Source organism: Lycium barbarum, chromosome 10, assembly GCF_019175385.1.
Source record: "Lycium barbarum isolate Lr01 chromosome 10, ASM1917538v2, whole genome shotgun sequence".
NCBI lineage: Eukaryota > Viridiplantae > Streptophyta > Magnoliopsida > Solanales > Solanaceae > Lycium > Lycium barbarum.
Window position 1 is genome coordinate 91,447,868 of NC_083346.1, and position 17,425 is coordinate 91,465,292.

At 37.9% G+C, this 17,425-nt stretch overlaps 1 protein-coding gene across 1 annotated transcript in view; it reads right to left on the bottom strand.

Annotated features, from left to right (window-relative positions):
- Positions 1-12,252, bottom strand: part of LOC132614939 (uncharacterized) — a 38,695-nt gene extending 26,443 nt beyond the window's left edge. Inside the window, exon 1 of the mRNA XM_060329486.1 lies at positions 6,086-12,252. Within this exon, the coding sequence (XP_060185469.1) occupies positions 11,044-12,252 (1,209 nt within the window). The 3' untranslated portion in view covers positions 6,086-11,043. The remainder of the gene's footprint in view (positions 1-6,085) is intronic.
- Between the last annotated feature and the right edge of the window lie 5,173 nt (positions 12,253-17,425).

The window sequence follows — 17,425 nt, forward strand, 5'->3', positions numbered from 1 at the left end:
CCAAAAGTGAATACGGGCCCCACATCTTGGTGATGCTTTTCTCATCTATCAGCTTGATGAGTCTTTTCTCGAAGGCCAAGCATTCATTGATGGTGTACCTTGCCTGATCCCGTTGATAAGGGCATCCCTTGTGTGCGCAGACCGGAGCACATGGTGGCAACCTATCGAAGCAAATATTGACTATCCCTTTGCTTTGAAACTTGATCATCATTTCCTTGCTCGTAATGTGCTTAAGCGAGACGCGGAAGGGACAATTCAATGCCTTAATCGCAATATCCCACCATTCGAGCGAAGCTAGTCGGATATCCTCTATCCGTTCCTCGGGTTCTTCCCTGGGACTTGATGGCACAACAGAAGTTTTTTCCCTTTTTGGGCTCGATGGCGCAGCGGAAGTTCCCATTCTTTTGCGTGCTAAGTGGTGCACCGGAGGCAACTTCCCTTGATGGGCTCTTGGGTTCTTGCGGGTCCGACTCCATTTCTTCTTCCTCGGGCTCCTTCATTACTGGGATGTATTCGGGAAGGATCCCTTTTCCCTTGTCCAGGACGTTATCTCCTTGAGCTTCAACAGGTTTCTCGGGCAGACTCTGCGCTGAATCCATTAACTCATTAGCCTCTTTGATCTTAGCCTTGACTGCACGGATCTGATTTTCGAGATCTTGAATCTTTTAGGCGAAGCGAGACCTCATTCTTTCTCATAACCTCTAGCTCCGATGCGTTCTTGGTGTTCATCTTCAGATTCTGAGAAGGTTGCTAGACTTAGTACGGGTAGTTTTATTCATTGTTTTTCTTTGGGTGAGTGGGTGGTACTTGAGATAAATTAAGCATTTAAGCGAAACATATGAAAGAAAATAAGTCACACAAAGCAATTTATAGGTTTACACTACTCGTATTCCTAAGCATACTAATCGTTTGAAACATAAATGTGCCATTTGAATCAAACCATTGCCCCGAAATCATTAATAATAATATTCTTCCCCGAAGGGGTACAAAAGATAAAGTAAAGACAGTGCATAAAGTAAATCAGCAAAAGTGTCCTCCGGTGGTGGATGATGAAGCCCAATCCTGGTCAGTCTTGGCTTTCCTCGCCTTTTGAAGGGAAGTCTGGATATGAAGATGGGCCAATGTCAAAGTAGCTTCCATCAGAAATCCCTTCTGTATGAAAGTCAGTGGAGCGACATCATCTAAAGTCTTCTTCATCCGATCATCTAGCTTGATCAAACAATCATTAGTAAGCTCCAATTCATGTCTCAATCTTTCTATGACGGCTTTGTCATGCTCAATTTTCTCCAAATACTTGGCATTTCTGTCATCGGCTCTTCTCTGAATCAAACGGGCTCGAATCTCGGCTTGCCAATCCTTGTCTTGAACACAGCTGTAGAGAATAGGTCTAGGAGGAAGCGTGCCTTGTAAGTCGGCCCTCAACCAATCCTTACACTCCACAACACAACCCAGACGAAACCTATCTTCGGCTAAGGTATCGGACCCCAAATCATGCGACCTTTCTATTCTCGTATGCAATATGAAGCCCTCGGCGGTCTATCAATGTCATAGTCAATGATAAAATTCCCCATGCCTCCAATCTGGGGCAGTGAATCCTCCCAAATTGTCTCAAGACCCTGGCAGGTGCATAAAGGCGAATCCCCTGAATTCCCATAAGTGGTAAGAATTGACACTTTCTTCCTTTAACCACAACTTCACTGGACACGAAGTCGTGGAACATCCAGTGAATGCTTTCCTCTTTTAATCTAGAAAAGGTAAATGTCCAACTTTGTATGATTTGTTCTCCGAAGTTTGGACAAAAATCCCGAAGACCATCCTTTCCAGCCAGCTTACTTAAAAACTGTTCACCCCTAACTTTGATCATGTGCATGAGGATCCACCATTGTAGGAGTAAGTTACAACATTGGAAGTATTTGTAGTGATTCCGGTAGAGGCTCAGGGCTCGGTACAAATGAACTTGTATGATTGGGGTTATGTCAAAGTATTTGGTTTCTTCTTGTTGGGTTATGCCGTATAAGATGGCATGGGCGACCGAAATGACTCGAGCGTCTATGGCTAAGGACCAATCTTTGGGAAAAATAAATAGTTCCTAGAAAGCAAATGGCGAAAGCTAAAGGTCTAGTGGCCGTCCATTCAACATAAGTCTTGAATTCCCCAGAATGCTCCACAAATCCATCCGGGCTTTCAAACCTTTTGTATAACTCACTAAAGGGTATGGTGGGGCCATGGGCCCAATTGGAGTAATTCAAAGAAAGCATTCTACAAATTTGGGAGTAAGTGGGTTTTTCTGGGATTAAAGCATTTTGGTCGGGTTCTTTCTTCTTTTCAACCCCGAGCCTACGCTAGTCAACACATCCCTAAACTCCTCTAGAGTTGGCGTCATTTCGATGTCATCCTCGAATCTGAAAACCATCCTATGTCTATCCCAGATTCAGGGAATCACTTCTATCAATTCCTTGCAACCTGTCATAGTCATAATGGATGTCAAATTTCCTAAGTGACATGAAATCCCCTTTTTCTCCTCTGGGGGAAATTGGCCCCACCAAATCCACAGCAACTCAAGTGTAGTCAGGACTATATCAAAACCAAAGTTGATCGACATCTACAAGCAAGAAACCAAAGTTGAAAACCATCCTATGTCTATCCCAGATTCAGGGAATCACCTCTATCAATTCCTTGCAACCTGTCATAGTCATAATGGATGTCAAATTTCCTAAGTGACATGAAATCCCCTTTTTCTCCTCTGGGGGCAATTGGCCCCACCAAATCCGCAGCAACTCAGGTGTAGTCAGGACTATATCAAAACTCAAGTGGATCGACATCTACAAAATAGAAACCAAAGTTGATTCCCCCCCCCCCCCAACTAGGCAATGATTTTATTTATAGGCACATTACATGTTTCCAAATAGCACATAATATGAGATACGGTGTTTTTCGGGTCATAGACCGTACTTGACACTGGGTAGTCTTCCTATCGGGTTTGGATACGTCTAAAATATCCAAACCACCCAGCCTACTTCATATTTGGATTTGTTTTAGGTCTAACCTAGGCATATGCAAGAGTGGATTTTTTGAATTGACCTTGGGGTAAACCGTTGTCAGCCGTTGGGTGACCGCACACCAATTTAACGTTCAATGTGTTCCAACGAAGGGGTGTTTTGGGTTTTTTTAGTGAAGGAAAGACCGCGATCCTACGTGTCCCCTTTGAAATCATGCTTTTTGCTAGGAGTGGCGGAGTTTATGATATGAAATGAATGACAATTATAATTGCGGAAAACACATAAACAAATAAATACAGTTAAAATCACATTATATTGAAACCCTTACGGTTATAACCTAAGAAATCCCTAGTAGAGTCACCATCTGTTACGGTTCGCTTTTACACGGGTTAAGGCAAAAAGTTACTACGAGGTTGTTGGTACTCTAATTGGATTTTAGTATTTTTAGAGTCGCCACCTAATTTATTTATGGAAAACTAGGAAAACTGGGGCAAAAGATTTTTTCAAAATAAATAAAAAATCTTTTGGACCAAAGGTTGAGGTAAGAGTTCTGGTGATCCCCAAGGGAAGGTTTTACGCATCTTAGTATTAAAGATCCGTAGAATACGGTTGACCTACGAGCTTCAATGTGTGATTAATATACTTATTTGTTTAAAAGTGTTTAGTTTTCCGCAAAAAATGTCATTCATATCATAACTTTAAGGAAACATTCGGTAAAAAGTTCCATTATAAAAAGGGGTTTTGGTTTAGAAAATCTGCGTAAGTGTTCAACACACTTTGTTGCCAGACTAGGACACACTCGGAATTTCTCCCGAGTAGAGTCACCACTATTCTAGTCCTAACAAAATGGGTTTAGTACCTGCGGATTTTTATACGTATGAAAATATAGAGTATATCTCCATTTTTATACTTATATATATATATATCAAAAATTAGATCGATTTTAATTTTTGAAGCCCATAAGTCAACGATATTTTTCAGATTCAAGTCCCTGTCACCATCATAACCCTTTCCAAATGATTTCAGTCCAACACAGCCCAAAATAAAACAATCTCGTTTTTATTTTTAGTCCAAGCCTACTGTGGGCTTCCAGGTCCAAATGCATTTTCCATCCAAATTTGTTCAAGTCCAGACCCCTCTTTTTAAAAAAATTTACCCAAATTTGTTCAAGTTCAAGATTTTTGCCTTTCTGGTACAACCTATTACACATTCTTTTAAGCCAAAAATCTGAAAACACACTTTCTCAACAATTGAATCATTTGAATCGCGGGCTTGAGGCCCAAACCTACTATTTATGTTTGAAGAAAAACGTTTTTGCTTCATTCAAACCTTAAACCAATTCAAATCGAACCCAAATCCTATTTTCTTCTTCGTTCTTTAAGAGCAGTAGTAGCTTCCCTTCTTTTAAAACTCAAAATCATGTAGTTAGGCTCTGGTTTTTATGCCGAAAAATAATCAAGTTTTAAATCAGTTTGGCAACTTTCCTAAATTACTAACTATCTCCTAAGCTATATCCATAGGGTTTCAATATTTAGCACATTCAGTGTATACAATATACATACATGCCAGATTTCAAAATAGGAAGAGGGGAGAGAGTAGAAAAATATTTGTGAACAACTGATGGGCCTACCCAAGCCCATCAGTGCCAGTTTCACCCATTGGCTAGACCTTCCACAAATATCAGCTTCCCTTTCCATTTTTTTCAACGGACTCGATCAAACAAAGGAAGTTGGGCTTCAAGCCCAACTTGGTTCAATGCAAAGAGTGGCCAAATAGCCCAGGATAGGTTCACATAGCACATAAAAAAAAGGATTAGTATGGGTCTAAGGTAATAACAAAAATCGAAATTAAACAAACTTGAATTCACAAATAAGCAATTGTTGAAGGAAAGAAAGGAAACAAAACTGGGAATGAAAAATTCTTAACTAATCATTGGTAATTCAAAAAAAACCCATCAATTTATTTAAACCCAATAAGACTGGACCAACTATAGAAACAAAGGGGTGCTACACACAACAATGCCCAACAGGTTCAGATGAATAAAAGCCCAAGTATAATTATTTATAGATTTTTAAAAGCAAAGAACAACTTCATTTTTTACAGGCGAGTACACCTCATTTATACCAAGTATACAACCTTCCTATATTATGGAATATATGACAGCCCTGTATACCCTGTATATTGAGGTATATCTCTTGTATATAGCATGTATTCACATAGTTCTTGTTACATCTCGAGAATTTCGAGTTGTTGCGCTGTAAATAGACTAACGCAAAGCCTTAACATGAAGTCCTTATGAAGTTAAGGGGAGTATTTGATAGCTTTAAGTGCATACTACAAGATTTTGAAGTCGCATGACTCGGTGGAACTAAATTCGTCGAAGGAAGTGAAATGTAAAAGTCAAATGAATCAACGAGAGCAAGTTCGGAAAAAATGGGTTGTACGACCACTTATACAGTCTGTATAACTTATACGGAGAGGGGTTATCCCATGGTGGGATTATACGACCATTTATAAAGACCGCATAAAATTATACGGACCGTATAAGTGGCCGTATAACCGGGTCGGATCACTTTTTTCTCTTTTTATATATAGATGACCCTTGCTCTTATTTTTCATTTCCCACATTTTCCCCAAGTCTTGAAAGCTCTAGAACCTTCCCCCTATCATATTAACCCAAACCCAAGAGAAATCAAAGATTAAATAGCAAGAATCAAGAGGATCAAGTGTGGGGAGACTCACCAGGGTTTGTAGAATTCAAAATTTCCTTTGGTATTGAAGTTGGGGTTTCATTCAAGTGAAATACATTAACCCAAAGTTCATCCTTGTTTTTTTTTATAAGTAAAGGACACCATTAAGGTGGAATTATATTAATAAAGAAACTATGTACACATCAATCCAGAAGAGATTGATCCAACAAAAAGCAAAGAACAGAAAATAAGAAAGGATCAATCCAACAAGATTGATCTAAATAAAGTGAAAGAAAACACAGGAAAATCTAGTGACTTATGGCCAGTAGAAGTAAACATCAACAGATTATCACCAACTAGAATCCAAGAGCCTTGGCTTGATAACTTCTATCATACCTTCAAAGTCTCATAGGTGGAAAGCTTCAAGTCATATGAATCATTCTTCAGGCAAGCTTGAAAGTAGTTGTATATTGCTGTGTATATCACCGTCTTCATGAAAACCAGGCCACTATCTTGCTTGATCCATAACCAGTACAGTCTGCTACTTATATCATGAGCATCACAACATTTATATTAAGGAATGAGCATGACAAGCACACTGATACCACCTTAATACATATGCTGCAATAGCTCATAGTCGGTTGAAATTCTGTACTTAGCAATGGATTTTAGTGTTGGTATCAAGGACTTTAATCTGGTTCTTTGTCTTGTAGAGTTCTTACTCTCAAGTTAGGAATTCCTATTTTTTCCAAATTCAGAATCTTCTTAGCTTGACTTGGTAGTTCTTGAAAATTATGAAACTGAACTGCACCTACAAAATCAAAAACAAAGTTAGTTAAAAAGTCTGAAAGTCCATTTCCTTCTCTATGTATATGCTCCACAGTCACTCCAAGGGATCTTTCATTCAGCATTGATAATCATTTTCATGGTCATGGAATCAGTCTCTATAATCAATGGAAAGAGTTGCTTCTCCACACAGTACATCAGACCCATTCTAATAGCCTCAGCCTCAGAAACTATATTTGATCTATCAATCAGAGTTTTAGCAACTGCATACACCAAATCACCATCTTCATTTCTGATACAAAATGCAGCCGAACTTGGCCAGGTATTTCCTTTAGCAACTCCATTAGTATTATACTTGTAGAATCCTAATGCAGGTCTCATCCATTTAATAACTCTGCTTTTTGTCTCAATAGCTCCCATACACTACTTACTGTAAACCTTCCTGTACTTTTCATCATCCACCAAGATCTGTCCTATTCATTTGATGCATATTTAATCTCAATTTCCTGTGTTATATGTTGCACTATATCTTCAGGAAACAACCGCATGAGTTTGTTAATATCCCATCTTCCATTTGACATAAGCTCAGAAATATCTTCCGCATGATCATTGATATGCCAGGACTATGGAACCACATAGCTGAGAGCACTTAACTTAGTCCAATTATCAAACCAGATGTTTGAACTTCCAATCTTTGGCTCCCACCAGATTTTCTGCTCAATACTTTCCCTTACTTCCAACATCATCTTCCTGACTTGTGAACCTCCCTTCCATTGAACCACCTGAGGAATTTGCTTCTTACAGTATTTATTCCACATGAAATTAGCCCAAAGTGAACTAGTGGTTCTAAAATTCCACCAATGTTTAGCACATAAGGCTTTGGACAGGTCATAAATAGACCTGAAACCCAAACCTCCTTCATGTTTAGGAAGGCACATGTTAAGCCAAGATGACCAGTGTCTGCATCTTCCTTCCTCCTTATTATTCCAAAAGAACCTTGCAAAGATCCTGTGTAGTTCTTTAATAACACATTGAGGAGGCCTTATAGAAGATAGAACATGAATTGGGATACTTTGAAGGACACTTGTAATCAACACTGCTTTTCTACCATAAGACAGTAACTTTCCTTTCCAAGTTTGAAACTTGTCTTTGACTTTCTTCAATAACTCAGTATAATCCACTTTCCTTTTCCTGGCATGAGTAATTGGTACTCCAAGATATGTAAAAGGAAATTGCCCCCTCACAAATCCTGTTACTGCTGCAACCTGCTGACTCAACTCATTTGAAACTTTGCTGAACATATAAAAAGAACTTTTCCTCTTGTTTATCAGTTGTCCAGATATTTTCTCATATTCTTGAAGAGTATCCATAATCATCTGTAAAGAGCAGTTGTCTGCAGTAGAAAAGATGATTATATCATCTGCATATGCCAGATGATTCAGCTCAGCACTCCATTTTGGCATCCCATAATCAACAAAACCAGGCTGATCAAACAAAGAGTTTAATGCCCTTGAAAGAACTTCTACAGCTATGATGAAAAGAGCAGGAGAGAGTGGATCCCCCTACTTGACACCCCTTGTAGAGTGAAAGAAACCATGTGCCTGACCATTTAGAAGCACATAATACAAATTATTTGCTATAAGATCAATGAAAGCTCTAAGAAATCCCATCTTCTTCATCACCTTACAGAGATATAACCATGAGACCCTGTCATATGCTTTTGTCATATCCAACTTAATCACAACATTTGCTGGTTTTCCTCTCTTCCTTATATCAGTTACAATTTCTTGCGTCAACAATACATTCTCAATTATATTCCTACCCTTGACAAAACCTGATTGATTTGGAGATATCACCCTTGTAAGTAACTTGTCCAATCTATCACGAACTACTCTTGATATGACCTTATTGATAAAGTTGCTAAGACTTATAGGTCTCATATCAGAGAAAGACTCAACAACATTCTTCTTTGGCAACAAAACTAAAGTAGTGTTAGTGATTGACTTGGGAAGAGTCTGACCATCAAAGAAAACTTTAACAACACTAAATACATCAGCCTTGATCACCTCCCAACACTTCTGATACAAAATCCCAGAAAATCCATCAGGGCCACAAGTACTATCCCCATTTAATTCAAACACTGCCTTCTGTACTTCCTCAATAGTAGGTTGTTCAGCAAGTAGCACATTATCCTCTTCTCTAATCAGTTCAGGAATATGATTAAGAATTGGAGAATCTTCACTAACCTCCCCATCAGTAAATTTCTTATGAAAAAAGTTATCAGCTTCACTAGCAACTCTATCAGCATCCTCTAGCCAATTTCCAGCAGCATCTTGAATCCTCTTGATCTGGATTCTTTTCCTTCTTCCTTTTACCAGACTATGGAAAAATCTTGTATTTTTATCACCTTCTGAGAAATAGTCCATCCCAGCTTTTTGCCTCTAGAATTCTTCCTCATACTGAAGATACAGTTTAAGTTCATCTTGAGCCCTTTGCATGACAATTCTATTTTCTTCAGAGGGGTTCTCCTCAAACAAATGCTCTTTAATCTTAACTATATCCTCTCTGATCACTAGTTGTTTAAAAATGTCCCCAAAAGTAGCCTTACTCCATGTACTTAAAGCACCTTTCAGTTTCTTCATTTTGAGTTTAAAGGAAAGAAAAACATCATCAGATAGGTCTGCTTCCCATTACTGCTTAATAAAGTCAAGAAAAGTATCATGCTCCACCCAGAATTTGAGAAATCTGAATGGTTTGATAAAATTCTCCACTTGATCTCCACAAGATACAAATAATGGTGCATGATCAGAACCAGTCCTTGACAAATGTTCCACTTCAAGCTGTCCAAACCAATTCTGGAATGTATCATTATGCATAATCATATCCAACCTCTTGAAAATGCAGTCATTGCAAGCCCTACCATTCCACCAAGTGAAAGGACTCCCTTTGAAAGGCATCTCATGCAACTCACAAGAATTCAGACAAAAGGCAAAATCTTCATATTCTTGTGGAAAAACTGGTAAACGTCCTATTTTTTATTCTTCATTCAATATAACATTGAAATCTCCACCAATCAGCCAAGGAGATGTCATGTTACTAGCCAAGAAGTATAAACTATCCCATAACTGCAATCTCTCCACTTCTGAATATTTAGCATAGACCATTGTAACCACAATATCTCTATTCAATTCTTGAAACTTCAGCTTTATAGTAATGGATTGTTTAGTATCCAAAAGAACCTCAACATCTACATTATGTTGAACAAAAAACAAAATTTTACCATTATAGTTGAAATTAGCATAAGGCATTCCAAGTCTCCTTCTATATTTCTGAATCTGTCTCTGATGCTGAAAAGGTTCCATCAGAGCCACCAAAAAGAACTTGTGATGCCTATTTAACATTTGAACTCTATGAAATGCTTGTTGAGACTTCACTATCTTATGTTCCAAAATAAGGATTTAACAATCATTTAATAGATTTCTTAGAGTTATTCCTTGTTGAGTACCTTACTGTTTGTGGAACATCAGAAGAATTTTGCTTTCATCCTTTCTTTGACCCTTTGCTTTGTGTTTTTGGAGATAATCCTGCTTCTATGCACATCTGTTGAAGACTCATATCAATAGCAGTACCATCAGCATCTTCTTTCTTATTTTTGACCAAAGTCAACTTATCTTTTTCATCATGTAGATAATGAGAAACAACATCATGCAAAGCCTTATTAGGGAAAATCCTTACAGCAACACTCAGAGGCTGAGCATCCTTGACATCAGGAATAATAGCCAAATCTAAATTCCTTTCTTCTGCATATGCACCTTTTTCATGATAACAGCCACCCAACTGCAAGTTACTACTAGAATTGTCTACATCCTCATTAGAAATCTCTTCAGTCTCCCTATCTGCATCAACCTGTATGCTCCTATCACCACCACTCTCATTAATCATGCTTACATTTGTTGATAATACTAGAGTGACATGTTCCTTCTCCAAAGTAGATTCCATTTTGCTATCTTTCTCAAGCATGTTATCAGGTATAGAGAAATTAGCTAAGCACTCTTTTGTGCTATCAACAATCTTGTTATCAAGAATAACTATCAACAATCTTGTTATCAGGAATCATCTCTGATCCAATGACAACATCCACTTTTTTATCCAGCACCTCACCTTGCTCTATTACATTTAAGTTCACACAGAGTTGAATCAGCATGATCATCCATCACCTTCAAAGTATCAGTAACAATTTTTGGTTGAGCCTCCAGATCATCAGAGTGCATGTCTTTTCCTTGAACCAACACCTGAAGAGAATTGACTATATCTTCATGCCCTTCAACACTGATAAGCTCCACTTCTGCAATTTTATCATTGTCAGTTGAGACCATTAGATCTTGTGAATCCTCCAACTTGTTCTCCACTTTAACATTTGATTTCTTCTCTGAATCATTCTTTATTAACAACAAATTTTGATTGTGATCGCCTTGCCTTCTTTGATCTTCAGAGATAATTAACTCCTGCTCCTGATCTTCATCTGCATTGTTATTTACCACTTCTACATCAATATCATCTCCATTATTCTAATTTTGTAACACCTCAAACATGTTTTGGACCATTACATTTGTATCTTTAATCTCAGTTGGGGTGATCTGTGACAACTTTGAATCTGAGTTATCCTGCTTGGCACTCGAGAAATCCCTATTATCTTTAACAACATTCCAATTCCCAGGATCACCAAGTAATTTCCCACTAGCTAATCTCCTAGCATTAAATCTCCTCATATTCTGAAAAAAAAAATGATTCTTTTGATGTTGTGCATCAAGTAATTTGCCATTTGCTACCTCATCATGTTTCACCTCATCAATCACAATAGCCTTCCCTTTCTTTACAGAATCATTTTCCACTTTCCCAGGCTCATTCACTACATGCTCATCATCCTTCTCCTTGCCCTCATAAAATACTGCTAGTTCTGGATGAAGTCTCCTGCATTCAGCCTCATTATGCCCTTGTAACTTACATTCTTTACAATATTCCTTAGAATCCTCATCTTCAATTTCCATATTAACAAAATCAGGTAGATCTGCCAGTAAGTCCATAAGCACTTTGACTTTTGCACAACTTGGTCTTGTGCGATTAATAGTGGTAAGACCCACATGAAGAGGTATACCAACAGCAGATGCAAGTGAAAATAATGCCTCTGTGACAAAGAAAGTAGGCAGCAAGTATGGAAAGGAGATCCAAGATATAACCTTTGATGTTTCTTGATCAACTTTAAACTTAGAATCATATATCAAAGGTCTCATTTGGTACGAATATCCATCTTTAGATTGTAAGTAATACACACCTTTTGAACAAAGAGTAGCAAAGTCCTCCTTTGTCGAACGCCTAATAAGCACATGTCTATCACGAAACAAGCCAATGGTGCACTTCCCTTTCATCCCACATTGAGCAGGGATGATAGATCTTAGTTCCTCCAATGATGTCCATCCATATGAAAATTTACCAACGACTGCATGCTTGAAATCTTCCAATTTCTCCATCTGATCCACCTCCCTCTCAGTCCATCGCAATACATGAACACCATTGCGATATTCCACCTTTTTAACAGAGAGTTTGGACGTAACATTTTGCATGGGATTAGGGTTTTGTGGTTGAAGTATATGTCTGTAATCCATCTTAGGTATTATAGGTTCATTATGGGAATATTTCATTGTCATAGTAGGTGTAGGAGTAGATGTAGAGGTTTGGCCAGCCACCAGAGATGACTGACCAGTGGCCACCACGGCCATACTGCCGGCGGTCAAGGTTTAAAAATTAGGGTTTTGCATGGAGCTAGGGTTTACGTTGAGACCCTTCTCCCCAAAGTTCATCCTTATACAATAAAAGGCGAGTTTTACATCTATTTCATGTTATTAAGAGTATTTGGTTGTTGCATAACTTGGATAAGGGAAGAAAGTAGAAGATGAAGCTCAAATATGGATTTAATGATATTTTTTAGTAGTGAATTAATTTGAATCATGATTCTTAGTATGCTATGAGTATAATCTTGTTGAGGGGGGGGGGGGTACTAATGATGTTGAGGAAGTATTGAATGCAAGTGAATATGGTGTTGTGTTGTAGCTATTGTTATGAATGACCTTAAAAAGGAGTTTTGAGGATTGGACAATGCTTAACTCGAAAGAAGCCTCTTGATTATAATATTATGGATGTTACTATTGATGTTTGGGAGTTGTCTATTATATGGAGAAAGTCAACGAAACAAAGGAAATGCTGCCCAAATTCTGTTAGCCCTTAGTTGGTTTAGTTTAAACTTAATCATGCTTTCAATGACCTAACCTTAGTACGAATCCTCTTGAATGTAGAGTCGCAAGCTGGGAAGGAGAACATTTAGTCGGTAAGAAGACAAAAGGTATGTTAAGGCTAGTTCCTTTCTTTCAAAGGCATGTTTTCTATGTTATGATTCTATCCATATTTTCCATAACCTCCTTATGCCCAAAAACTAGAAGTTCATGATTCTTAAAATCTTCTTATGATACCAAAGATGAGATGTTTCTATGTTGAACATGACGATGATGATTTTAATTCTAGAAATTCCAAAGCTTATGGTTTTGATGCTATTGTGAGATTATTGAGTTATTTCATGAATTCCTTGATTTCATTCGTTGTTGTTGATCTCACCTTATGAATTGTTCCTTTGGGATGAGATATAGTGATGATGATTATTCCATAAGATAATCGGAGGTTACCAACTTTACGTCACTCCAATAGAATTTTAGCTTTTAATTGGGCTCTCATGCATGCTTATTTTTATGTATGATTACATCGAGCCTAATTGGCCGAGCAAACACCACTACGGTGGGCGTCGTGGGTGGCGTATGGATAATGATAAACACCATTAGTGGGCGGCATGAGATGGTTACCCGGACGTGGGCTAATGATGATTACCTCGTACCCATATGGTCGGGCAGTTTATATATATACATGTTATGATGTTGTTTTAAAAGTAAAAGTTAGCATGCATGGCTCCGCCTTAAGAGGCAGTCAGTTACATGTTATCTCTTTATCTCACGTTTCTTTATTTCTCTATTATGTTATTATTCATGCCTTACATACTCAATACACTGTTCGTACTGACGTCCTTTCTTTTGTGGACGCTGCATTCATGCCCTCAGGTAGACAGGGAGAGAGTTCAGATCCCTAGGAGCTTTATCAGCAGATATACCAGAGCACTCCCTACTCCAGAGTTGCAGTTTATTGGTATATTCTTTTGTGTTTATATTTGGGATATGGCGGGATCCTATCTCGTCCTTATGATTTTCAGTACTCCAGTTAGAGGCTCATAGACATGTGTGGATAGTAGATATTTCATGACCTTATTAGTGTATATTTTGTATATCATTTTGTAGCCTTGCAGGCTTGTTCATATATATGTTTGAGGTGGAGTCGAAGAATGCTTCATAACGAGTTTTATTTTTTAGAATGACATTTATTCAGGTTGAGTTATTTGATAAGTAGAAAAGTGGTCCACCGAGATAGATTGGAAGAAGTATGACAAGTGGTGCTCGGTAGGCTAGCTCCGGGTACCCGTCATGACTCTCTGGTTAGGTCGTGACAGTTCTTTTCATGAAAACTTACAAGGAAACACAAGCAAATATTGACACACTTCATATTCATTCAATTAAACAGGTTCATAGCAGGACAAAAGTAGCATTTGTTCAAAATGCTATCTAATGTAGAAGACACCTTCCTTATAAGAGACACACATTCAGCAAATATTAACTCCACACACAGACAATAGGGTTAGCAAGATATGCACTAGAAAGCATAGGAGAACAAATAAAAAGCTCAGAGGAGAGGGCAAGTATCCCCAGAATCCATTTGATATTTCAGAGAGAACTTTACAAGTCTCAACAAAGTTCCAATCAAAAGACAAGATGCTTTGCTCATCTATACTTTGAACTTAAAGACCTTTGAAACACCACTTTGACTCATACAAACAAAACACTCTTAAAGCCAAGCATGTAGCAGACTCACTCAAGCACAATGTTGTACCAATCATGTTTCTAAGTCACAACCAATTTTAGAGATAAGCTAAGACAAATAGGGATGGGTTTTGACAATCAAATGGACCTAAACTTGATCATAGTAGCTGGGTGCCCATATGGACACTTGGTTTCAATTTTTTAAACACAAAGAGGTCACACATCCAAATAATGAGGTTCATCAAACATAAAGAGTCAAGGCCTAGGTTCTAACTCTTAAATTCACAAAGATCAATGTATGAAGACTTAACTATACTTAGTCATGGCAATCTTGGGATAAAATTTCTCAGGATGGACCTTTCGAATTGTTTGGAGGGTTACATGATATATAAATGTTAATAAGGGAACCCTGTAACGGTTCGCATTTTTGTGGGCGGGGTTAGCGCTCGGAGCTATTTCGAACTTGTTGGTGCTCTTTCGGACTTTGTTTTAAAAGAGTCGTCGCCTAATTTTTAGGAAATTAGGAAAACCAGTGGTGAAGGGTTTATTCAAATACAGTGAAAAATCCTTCGTAATTCAGAGTTCTAGGTAAAGGTTCTGGTGATCCCCTGGGAAAGGTGTTAGGTACCCTAATATTAAGGATCCGTAGGAGGTGGTTGACCTTCGAGCTTCAATGTGTGATTATGTATAAATTCCTTATGTTTTGGCTTTAAAAGAGTTAAACAAATTCCCTTTAAGTAAGGGTACTTTGAGATCAGATTTAAAATATCCGGATAAAAATAGTTTGTCCTTTTACTTATAAGGATAGTATGCTGGGTATATCCATCTGAAACTAATGTCATGTGTTTGTATGTAAGAAAAATATATATGTATATGTATATGTATATGTACAAACTTTATTTAATTCATACGTTATCCACATTTTATCTCTTCAGTCAACCAAATCCTCAGAACTATTTTCCCAAAACTCGTGTTTTGAAGGAAATTCCACTTATTTGAATTCATTAAGTTGGGTCTAGCCCAAATGTTTCTTGTACTTTCTCTTTTCATATTTCTCAAATTAAAATACACTTTTAAAGAGGTATTCAGAAATAATCAACTTTTTGCAAGAAAAATATACTTTCACTTTTTTATTTTATTTTAATCAAGTGGAATACCAATCTTTTATCATTTGGATACAGTTTTGAAACATCGTCTACCCAAATCCTAGGTTCTAACATGTAGGGGTTTCAATATCTATACAAATGTATTTGCATGTTCACACAAAAAATAATGTAAAACTATACTACAAGAAGGGGAAGAAAAGTTTAGCTTTTTATAGCCTTGGGGCCAAATCATTCAGCAGTCTTATTCTCGTTCTTCTATGCTCTTCTAGTCCTTCATCCGAGCTGTCGGGCTTTCAACTTTACTTCACTTTGTCCTGGTAGAATATCATCTCGCGGACCCATATTAATTAGATGTACCTCGCAATAATGAAATGAAAATAGTTAGTCAAATAATACGCCACCCCATAGGGTGACGTTTATGAATATAATATCCCTCGGACACGTATCAAACTTTGAGAGCTTTGATCACGGAGGCTCGGACTCACGGTTTTAAATATGGCAAAGGAACCCGAATCATGTCACGGCTGCAAGCTAGGGGCCATTCTAGTTGCCTTGCCCAGCGCATGTTGGTTCCTACCTTGTGATATCAAGGTGAGGTCATCATTGCCTAAACCGAGGGGTAACCTTTCCGAACTAGGCATGGCCTCAAAAATCATTTTTTCATTGGCCCAAGTGTAGTATCATATTCAAACCAGTTCGGTCATCAAAGGGTAGCATCACTGTAGCATCTGTTCTTTAAGAGAAACGTAACATCGGCATGTTGTAGCAGCAAGTAACAATAAAAAACAACTACAACAGCTTTTCAAAGGCAGTAACTCAAGTGTAGCAGCAGATGAGTTCAGAAAACTTTTATGCCTTGTCAAGTGTAGTGTCTGTTCATTTTTTCTCGAATAAGGGCAGCAACTATTAGGCTCAACATCACAACCAGTACAATAGCCAAACACAGTAACAACTCAAAATAGAGCATTAATACGACCACGAGCCCCTTTTAAATGCAGCAACAGTGGGCTCAGGCTGGCCAAAAACACAGCAACAACTTTTGCCTCAAATTTTAACAGATTGTTTCTCAAAATATAGTAGCAAATTAGCTCAGAACTGCCGCAGCCCTTATGCAGCAAATGCAGCATTTTTCCCCCCAAAATGTTTCAAAATGCAATTCATTTCACCCCTCAAAAGTGCAGCAGTAAATCTCCCAAAGTGCAACAATAACAAACTAAGTATAGACACATATACTCAAGGTTTGTAGCAGCCAGTTGGTTCATAAACATGAACTTAATGCAGCAGTTAGTTTCCTCAGAACGCTACCAGTAAATCACTCCAAAAAATATATTCAACTGCTTAAGAGTCCAGTAACTCAAGGTGAAATATTTAAGGCTGTGTACTGCAACTTCTGCTTCGAAGAGAACACAGCCTTAGGAATCAATATTAGAGTTATTTATGAATAGAGATAGAGGTGGGGTGAGGTCAAACATATTTTCGCTCTTGAGCTTATTAAGGGTTACTTTTCAAAAGGAAATGGGCTAAACTGAACTAAACTACTCTGGTTTCAAACATGCTGGATGTTCAAACTCAAGTTGATATCCAATTCTGAGCTAACATGTTCAGTAAAGCACAAGACAAATCCAAAGTGTTTTAAGAACATTTCAAGGCCACTTTCCCCAAAAGATGACAGGCTAGCTAGCAATGTGTTTCCAAAGATGTTATCAAATATGGTAGAGATACTACAAGTTTGATCAAGTAATCAAAGGACAAGTTAAAGAGTTTAGCCATGAACCATGCTTAAAGAGAGACTTCTATTGCAGATTTAAACTAGGATGAACTTAACTAGATCCTGGACAAGTCATTCAAAACAAAATTAATCACCATTTTTACAC